The sequence below is a fragment of the Stenella coeruleoalba genome, assembly GCF_951394435.1.
Source record: "Stenella coeruleoalba genome assembly, chromosome: 2".
Taxonomy (NCBI): domain Eukaryota; kingdom Metazoa; phylum Chordata; class Mammalia; order Artiodactyla; family Delphinidae; genus Stenella; species Stenella coeruleoalba.
The window spans coordinates 550,115-559,208 of record NC_137147.1 but is presented as its reverse complement, the minus strand read 5'-3'; the positions used below and the strand labels follow the sequence as shown (position 1 = coordinate 559,208).

General features: G+C 67.4%; 1 protein-coding gene across 2 annotated transcripts; it reads left to right on the top strand.

Moving 5' to 3' along the window:
• The first annotated feature begins 2,493 nt into the window (after positions 1–2,493).
• On the top strand, positions 2,494–7,428 carry ZBTB42 (zinc finger and BTB domain containing 42). Of its 2 annotated transcripts, none has more exons than XM_079913147.1 (2): positions 2,494–3,460; positions 3,988–7,428. In XM_079913147.1, exon 2 carries the CDS (start codon positions 4,005–4,007, stop codon positions 5,274–5,276), a length of 1,272 nt encoding a protein of 423 aa, XP_079769273.1. In that variant the 5' UTR covers positions 2,494–3,460; positions 3,988–4,004; the 3' UTR covers positions 5,277–7,428. The 2 variants fall into 2 exon arrangements, with proteins under 2 accessions (XP_079769273.1, XP_079769274.1); XM_079913148.1 differs by having other exon boundaries at positions 2,498–3,460; positions 4,166–7,428.
• Positions 7,429–9,094: the final 1,666 nt, after the last annotated feature.

Sequence of the window (9,094 nt, the reverse complement as noted above, 5' to 3'; positions counted from 1 at the left end):
CTCGAGGGCCACTGGGGGCCCCGGGAGGGCGCCCTCTCGTGGATAACGTGGCGACTCCCTAGGCTGTCCTCGGGCCTGCTGGCCATTTGAAGACAGCATCTTGGCCAGAGGTGTCATCACGGTGGTGCAAAACCTCCAGGCTTCCTCACCGCTGGCCCATCTCCAGGAGGCCTCCCGGCCTGGTGCGCCCACCAAGGGCCCGTGACCTGCAGTGAGCCCCACACCCCATTCCGTGCAGCGCCTACATGAACCTGCCCTGTGGCTGGGGCATCTCTTCGGGCAGGGCCAGCGCCCTCCTCTGGCCTCCGGAGGTAAAGCAGAGTCCCTCTCTAGAACACCTCCTGCCCGCCCCCCCCAGACAGAATGTCAAGGAGCGGACCCAGACCCACCGGCCACCCTGGCTGAGGCTCAGGCCGCGGAGGAGCCCATTAGACAGATGTTTGCAACAAAAACTGCTGCACCGGCCCCTGGGGAGGAAGGCCACCTGCCCCCTCCTAGAGCACAGGGTCCTCCGGCCCTGTCACCTTCCGCAGCTGCCGGCCATCGGGCAGGACTCGGGGGCCGGAGCCCCGGGCTGCCTAGTCTCAGCAGCAGCTGCAGGGCGGGGCCTCCAGGCAGCTCCCGGGCCAGATGGCCGCCTGGCTGGCTGCGTTCAGGGAAGCTGTGCCCGCACCACTGCGACAGCCTCCTGTCATCCTGGTACCCGAGACCGTACCAGGCCAAAGAGGGGATCTGGGAGCCGGGGGCTGCTCGCTGCCGAGTGCCATCTCGGGGCTGCCTGGGACGGCCCCTCCTGGGCCTTAAGGAAGACTTAACTCCAGGAAGACTTAAGACCCTCCGACCAGAAAAAGGCAGGGGCCTCTCTCCCCCATCCCCTCCTCCCAGTGCGGTTTCTCCTCCTTTAGCCATCCCTACCCAGCACAACCCCAGCCTCTTGCTGGCAGCGTCCCCTGCTGCTGCTGCTGCGATCCCTGTCCATGCCCCACAACCTCTGTCAGGGCCCCAAGGAGCCCTCTGTCCCACCAGCCAAGCAGGGCAGGCCAGGACACCCTGCCCGCCCCGGGGCTCACTCCTCGCCTGGCTGGGGAGGTGGGCACGACGGGGCAGCCGGGGTTAGGTTGGCAGCACCCGTGGGCATCCCGCACAGGTGCCTCTGCCCCGCTGTCACTCAAGAGACACAACGGCACCCGCACTTTGTGCCACGCCAACTTCTTAGCAGCAAGGATACAGCGGGGAGTGGGGGGTGCCAAGGTCACATTGACATGGGGAGCACTCTGGAGAAGGCTAAGGCCACAGAGGAGATTGTGGGTTTGGGGGGACCTGAGCGGGGGTGATCAGGAAGGACCACTCCCAGGGGGCGATGCTGGTGCAGAGACAGGACTGGGGAGGAGCCGGGAAGGGCTCTCCGGGGAGAAAAGTGTGGAACCTGAGGACTGGCCGTGAAAGGGCCTGGAGTCTTGCTGTGTGCCAGGCCCCGCAGTTAATCTACCCATTCTGCAGGTGAGAATATTAAGGTTCGAAGAGGTTAAGGGTCATGCCCAAGGCTGGGAGGGGGCAGGGGCAGGGCTCTGATGCAGGCAAGACCCCAGGAGGCAGTCCCCTCCAGGTTCACTCTGAGCTGACTTGAAATCAGCTCCCCCCGCTGGGGTGGGGGGGCGTGGGTGTGGGGGAGGAGGTTGGCCCTCCTCAGGAAGGGACCCCCAGAGCGCCTGGGCCGTGGGAGCCAGGGCAGTCTCTGTGGCTCTGAGCACAGTGTGAGTCCAGGGTTCCAAGCTGAGACTGCCGAACCTAGGAAATAAAAATGCAAGCTGTCCGGTCAAGTTTGAATTTCAGGTAGATAAGGAACAGTATTTTAGTATAAGAACGTGGCTTTCCTTCCCTCAGACTTTTGGTCCTAACTGCGGTGGGCCCTGGGGCCTCTGGCCACGCCTCAGGCCCCCAGCCCACCAGGGTTTGAATAGGATCCCTGGGGGCTCCCACCCCACCTCACAGCCGGGAACCCCCTCCTCCCAGGGGTCCCAGCCTTGCAGGAGCGTGGCTGGATGGCTCCCCACACCTCTTGCCGCTTCCTCTGCCCTGGCATACCTGGCCAGTGGGGTCCCGGCCTTTGTAATCCAGCCCCTCCCCCAACACCACGCCCACTTCTGGTCAAGGCCCCCTTTCTACTCCTCCCCGGCTGCTGGGCTGTGCAGGTGAGAATTGAGGACACTGCCAGCTCTGAATCCTGGTTCAACAACTCACTGCCTGCTGCGTGGCCCTGGGCACCTTAGCGAACCTCCACCTAAACAGGTGTCATAAGCAGAGTACCTGACTAGCAGGATTGCTGTGAAGAGCTGAGCAATGGTCCGCAGTGCCTCAGTCCTGCTCTGCGCAGGGTGGCTGGGAAAAGACCCCCACCAACAGCACACCCCGTCCCAGGGGCCCCAACCTCTCCAAAGTCACTTCTATTTTTCTCGGGCTCTTTCCTTCACGCAGCAGATCTGGGTGTCCCCTCACACCTTCACGGTGCCCTTGCGCCTGAATCGCCAAGCCCCGGGGGGCGCCAACCCAGCCCCTCCAAGGCGTCTCCTCTCCCTGAACGCTTTCCCGCTGGCTCTGGGGTCGGGGTGCACATTCCTCTGTCTCCATCACCGCGATGGTCCCCTCACCCCCATCACTTCTTCTGGGACGTGCCCAGCCCCCAATGCTTTCCCAGTACACCACTCAGCGCCTGGCTCCCAGCAGACGCTTTGCTGGGTGGGCTGACAAGATGAGAGTTCTCTGTTCAAGACTCCAAGGTCGAGAACCCGTCTGTTTGGAAGAGGGTCCCAGCTAAATTAACCTGAATTCAAAACGAGGCTTTCAACGAAAAGGGGGTGTCAGCTTTTCCATATTTACGACCCCCCACTCCTCCCTGCTCCATCCCAGGGCAGGCGCCCCGCGAGGTGGCAGGAGGCCGTGTCCCGTCTGTGCCTTCGGGTGATTTGCTTCAGCGCTGGCCGGGAGAGGAGCCGGTCCTCGGAAGGGGTCCCTTAACAGACGGGCGCAGTTGGGACCCCATGCGGGGGGGGTACCCTGAGGACGAGACGGCAAGTATCGCGAGAGAGCCCCCTCCCGCCCCCCCGCGCCGCGCCCCGCGTCCCCTCCCACCCCAGCGCCCCAGATGGCGGCGCGCGGGGCCCGGCCGGGCGGGGCGGACAGGGAAGGGGTGGCGTGGGTGACCTCAGCGGTTCCGCCGCTCCGGGAAGTCGCCTCGGCCCGCCCCCTCCAGCCCCCGCCCCGAGTTTCGCTCTCTCCGGGGCGGGGCGAGCGGCGGGTGCTGCCCGGCCAGCCAAGTTGGAGCGCGCCCCGCCCGGCGCCCTCCCCGTCCCCGCGCCCTCCCCGCCGGGGCGCGCTGCCCGCAGCTCCGCGCGCGCCGGGGCGGCACCGGGGAGGGCGTGCGGCGCGGGCAGCGGCCGGAGAGAAGCTCGGGGCGGCGGAGGTGAGCGCGGGGGGCGGGCGCCCGGCTCTGCCCGCCCCGCCCGCCGGCCCGCTCCCCGCGGCCGCGCTGCCATAAATGGGGCCCACGGCGGCGGCGGCTGCATCTGGCGGGCCGGGCAGCAGCTGGAGGCGGCGCGGGGGCGCGGGCCGGGGGTGGCGGTGGCGCGGCGACTCTGGCGTCGGGGGACGCGGCAGGCGGCCGCCCGGGAGTGAAGTTCAGAGGCGCCCTGGCGGGGAGGGGCACTCCTGGCGGGGACGCGCGCAGGTTCGCGCGACTCCGGCCCCCTCCGCCCGCGTCCCGGGACCCGCCCCCGCGGCGGAGCGGCTCCTGTTTACTTTCGATCGAGTTTTTCCTGCTCCGGGCAGGTGCCCAGGGCGGCTCCAGGCGGGCAGTTGCGCGCGGAGCCCCGCGCCCCTCTCCCCGCGCTGCCCGCACCCGGGAAGGGCTGGGGGCTGGTCGGGCGACTGGGGGTGAGCGGCGGCCGCGGCGTCTCCAGGCGCGCTCACGGGAGTCCCGTTTGTGCCCAGGTGATGACCGCGGCGGCATGGAGTTCCCGGAGCACGGCGGGCGGCTGCTGGGCCGCCTGAGGCAGCAGCGTGAGCTGGGCTTCCTGTGCGACTGCACCGTGCTGGTGGGCGACGCGCGCTTCCCGGCCCACCGCGCCGTGCTGGCCGCGTGCAGCGTCTACTTCCATCTCTTCTACAGGGACCGGCCCGCGGGCAGCCGCGACACGGTGCGGCTCAACGGCGACATCGTCACGGCGCCCGCCTTCGGCCGTCTGCTGGACTTCATGTACGAGGGCCGCCTGGACCTGCGCAGCCTGCCCATCGAGGACGTCCTGGCTGCGGCCAGCTACCTGCACATGTACGACATCGTCAAGGTCTGCAAGAACAGGCTCCGGGAGAAGGAGCGCGCACTGCCCCTGGAGACGCCTGCCCCTGGGGCAGAGCTGCCTGGCCAGCCCCCAGGGCCCTTGTCTGCCTGGTCCCCTGCACTCTGTCCAGCCGCCCAGAAGGCCAGGCTCCCTCCCGCTGGGGTCAAGGCCACGCGCCCTCCACTGGCACGGGGGCCTCCCCCCTGGCAGGCTCCTGGAGAGTTAGACCGGGCCCTGGACCTGTCGCTGAAGCCTGGCCCGAGGCGGGAGCCAATCCACCCACCCTGCGTCCTCCAGACACCCCCTTGCAGCCAGATGCAGCCAGGGGCCCAGCCGATCGTGAAGGACGAGTCAGACTCACTGTCCGAGCAAGGGGACAGCAGGAGCCCTCGGTGCCCCCACAGCCCCCTGCAGCCGCCCTGTGTTCCTGCAGCCCCGCGCCTGGCCGGAGGCTTGGAGCCGCTGCCGGTCAGCGAAGTGGGCAGTGGGGACCTGGAGCTGGAGGCAGAGCGGGGGGCGATCGAGGATGTGCTGCGGCCGGCCGGGCGCCTCTGCCTCTGCCCGCTGTGCGGCAAGCTGTTCCCCAGCGCCCACGTGCTGCAGCTGCACCTCAGCGCCCACTTCCGCGAGCGGGACGGCGGCCGCGCCCGGCTCTCGCCCGACGGCGCAGCGCCCACCTGCCCGCTCTGCAGGAAGACCTTCTCCTGCACTTACACGCTGAAGAGGCACGAGCGCACGCACTCGGGCGAGAAGCCCTACACGTGTGTGCAGTGCGGCAAGAGCTTCCAGTACTCGCATAACCTGAGCCGCCACGCCGTGGTGCACACGCGCGAGAAACCCCACGCCTGCCGCTGGTGCGAGCGCCGCTTCACGCAGTCGGGGGACCTCTACCGCCACGTCCGCAAGTTCCACTGTGGCCTGGTCAAGTCCCTGCTGGTGTGACCTTCGCTGCAGGCGTGAGGATGGAGTGTGAGGGGCCGGAGCTCAGCAGGTGAAGCCCCTGAGGCTGGGCCTGCCAGGGGTAAAGAACCCTGCTTCCCTGGGAGCGCGGCCTCAGACTTGGGCCGACTGGGAGCCCCACGGACAGCCCTTCTCCAGCCTTGTGCCTCCGCCAACTCACTTCTGCTCCCGGCCGTGCCCTGACCAGACACCGTCCTCCTCTCCGTCCCCTCAGCCAGTCCCGAGGAGTGTCCCCAGCTCGAGCAGGCCCGTTGGCCCTCCACCCGGGCCTTTCCTGACCAGCTCCCCAGCAGGCTCAGGGGTACCCTGCGAGCCTGGCACCACGCTCGGTGACGGATGCACACTCACAGCTGCTGCCAGTGGGAGGCCCCGACAGGGAGCTCTGATGGAACCGGCTACTCCTGGTGGGTGGCAGTGGAAGCCCCTGTGAGGGAGGCCCCGGGCACAGTGAGAGCCAGCCGGGCGCAGCTGGCGTGACGGGGGTGCAGGCCCCAGCAGGGTCCCCAGGGCAGCAGAAGCTGCGCGTTACCGGCGCTGGGGTGGCAGGTCGGCCCTCCAGAGCTTTCGGCCCTGACCGCAGCGTGTCACAGGGCAGAGAAAGTGGGGACTTGGAAACGATTCTCTCTAGATGCAGAAGGAGCCCCGGAGGTTGCCAGATGTCTGCCCGTGGGTGATGGGCCATGCCGCTCCCCTGCCTGAGCACAGGATCCAGGGTGCCTCTGAGTCTCCCCAGGGCGGGACTGAGGGGGCTGGGAACGCAGCTGCCCGCCTTGAGTACCGCAGGTCAGCGGTAGGCCTGACCTCGAAGGTCACTTCGCCTGCTCAGGGTCTCCCTGGAGCTGCTGGTCATTTCCAGAGCACTGAGCAGGGGGGCCGAAGGCTGCTGTCTTTACCAGGAGCCGTGTTTGCAGCGATTCCCTTCCCTACGGCGGGGCCTGGGTGAGAGCAGCCGTCTCGCGAGGAGGGGCGGCGGGGGGCCTCTGGGCTGAAGCTCCTAAAACGCAAAAGGCCACCACCTTCGTGCTCGGGGCGGAGCACCCCGCCCTGCCTGCCTGCTCACCCAGCAGGGCTCGCTGCTGGAACCCGAGGGGGTGGGCAGGGGTGGGGCTGCCCCAGCGTCTGGGGGTCCCGCAGGTGGCAGGGCCACCTGGGCTCCTGGTTTCCCCAGACTGCATGGGCTCTTTCTGCTGTGACTGGAAGTGGCGCTGAGGTCAGAGTTCAAGTTTAAGTGATCTTCTCGGCCCCTGACAACACTTGATGTCGTATTTATTTGTTTGCCTGGTCTGGAGTGAGAAGACCATTGGCCTTTGCAGCAGGTGGACAGGCGGGGACCGTCTCCCTGCAAGCCCTCGGCTCTCCCGGTGTGTGGGCAACTGGCCTGCGGACCAGAGAGAGAGCTGGGGGAAGGGGACCTCCGCTTCTGACTGTCCTGCCCCCCCCCACCTCTGGAAGGGCTGGTGGGACCTCACACTTGGCGTGATGTGCTTCATGATCGGATTTCCGTGTGTGTGTGTGTGTGTGTGTGTGTGTGTGTGTGTGTGTGAGTGTGAGTCTGCCTGTGTGGGCACCTGTGTCCAGCAAAGGCGGGGCCTGAGCCGGACCAGCAGCCGCGCACCCACCCCAGCAGGCAGCGGGGAGGTGAGCGTCGGGCCTGGTTTTCCCCAAGGAGTTTCCACCGGGGAAGAAATTTATTTTCCTGGGGCAGGAAGCCTGCCCTGAGTTATCAACACTGGATTCATTGTCTTTTGCAAACAGTTACTGTGAAGTTAACGTACAGAGAAGTGGTCAGTTTTACATTTAATAGCTGCCGCGGTTCAGATAAAATAGATGTACACACACACACAAGTATATTTAAGACGCTAATCGTGTGCCATCGTGTAGCACAGACGTGTGTAAATGCACTTCGGGTGGAGCCTGCCGTGTGGGGCCCTCCTGGGCGGCCCGGCCTCCTGCCCCTCGGTCGCTGCTGTCCTGCCCCTGGGGGTGGCTCTGGTGCCCAGAGGACAGTTGATGCTTAGCGTTCCGCGGGAGGTTTCGTGTGCACATGCCCGCCTGCTGTGAAGGTCTGGAAATCAGTGCTGTCTTCCCATGTTCTCATCATCGTCTCAGTGACAGTGGTAATAAAGCCCACCCCAGGTGGAGATGGCCGTGATTATTCCTGGGGACAGGAGTGCGTGTGGGAATTGGGGGCACTGCCGGTCTTGCGGGGGACCCAGGTGGGGGTGGTGGGCAGTCTGGGCGCCCCGTCCCAGATGCTACCTGCTGTGTCTCATGGGTGGAGTGGACTGGGGCAGGGCGTGGACAGGTGACAGACACTCTCTCCCCAGATTTGTACCCCGTTAACCCTGAATTGGGGGAGGGGAGTCCCGGGGAGCAGGGTGCGGCTTGGGACCTGGTGAGAGGCCTCGTGGCTTCTCGCTTGGGGTGACTTCTGAGCACCCGCAGGCCCTGGGACTCAGATCTGAGGCTCCCAGTCCTGTGGTTCTGGATCTTCCTGTCCCCCTGCATCCAGAGGCAGCCCCAGCTCCCCTGCCCTCCCCCCTCCCTCCCCTCCCCAAGCCCACCCTGTGCCCTCCCCCCTCCCTCCCCTCCCCAAGCCCACCCTGTGCCCTCTCCCCCCCTCCCCCTCCCCAAGCCCACCCTGTGCCCTCCCCTTCCCCTCCCCAAGCCCACCCTGTGCCCTCTCCCCCTCCCCTCCCCCTCCCCTCCCCCCTCCCCTCCCCTCCCCCTCCCCTCCCCCTCCCCTCCCCCTCCCCTCCCCCCTCCCCTCCCCCTCCCCTCCCCCCTCCCCCCTCCCCCCCTTCCCCCCTCCCCCCCTTCCCCCCTCCCCCCTCCCCCCCCTCCCCCCCCTTCCCCCCTCCCCCCTCCCCCCCTCCCCCCTCCCCCCTCCCCCCCCTCCCTCCACACCTCATTTGTGCCTCTCCCTTCCTCTGGGCGGGATGGGTCCTCACGAGAGGTGGGCAGGCCTGGGAGGGGGCTGTCTGCCTGCTGCCCCCCATCCCCACCCCGTGGAGCCCAGCTTGATGTCGAGAGGGCCGGGGGGTCAGGCTGGCTGGGTGGCTGGGCGGGCCTGGCCCCTTGGTGGTTCCAGGATCCCCGAGCCAGCCCAGCTGGTGCCCGGGCTGATGGGCAGGTGTGTACGGGTGTTCCAGGGCCCACCACCCCCCACCCCGCGGCTTCACGGAGGGGCGTGAAGTTGGTGCTTCCCTGAGCCTCCTGGGAGCCGTGCCTCCCTCACCAGGCCCGGGACAGATGGCAGATGGCCTTACGTGTGTCCCAGGCCTAGTCCTGGCCAAACACCCTCCAGGAAGAGCTGAGACAGACCCCAAGGGCAGGGCGGGGGGACCTTGCTTGCCTAGAGGTCCCCAGAGGTTGCCCCGAGCTGAGCTGGTGCCAGAAGGGCTGCTGGTTCTTGGGCCAAGCTTCGAGGCCTCCCCAGTCCTGACCCCAAGTGCAAGGCCTTGCTTCTGGGAGGCTGTACCTGGCACCTTCCCTCCCTGGCCCAGCCTGGCTCCTAGGAGTCTCCCTCCTGGACCTAAGCCACTGTCCTGCAGGGAGGCCCTGTCATGTTCCCAGTTGGGCCCATGACTCAGCCCAGGCCTTCTCAGAGCCCCGCGCCAGCCGCGTTCGCACTCTGCGCACTGACACGCCCACCCCCGAAGCTGTTGCCCCGCTCCTGGGGTGGGGGGAGGGCATCCAGCCTGGCCCCTGGGAGGCTCGTGGAGGGGCCCGCTGGCCCGCAGTCCCGAAGCCAGGCCCTCTTTGCACAAACTTCGGGAACACCGGCGGTGCTGGACGCG

What these genes read in the sequence shown, in the direction of transcription:
- ZBTB42 (XM_079913147.1), top strand. Translation starts at nt 4,005, where the DNA reads ATGGAGTTCCCGGAGCACGGCGGGCGGCTGCTGGGCCGCCTGAGGCAG.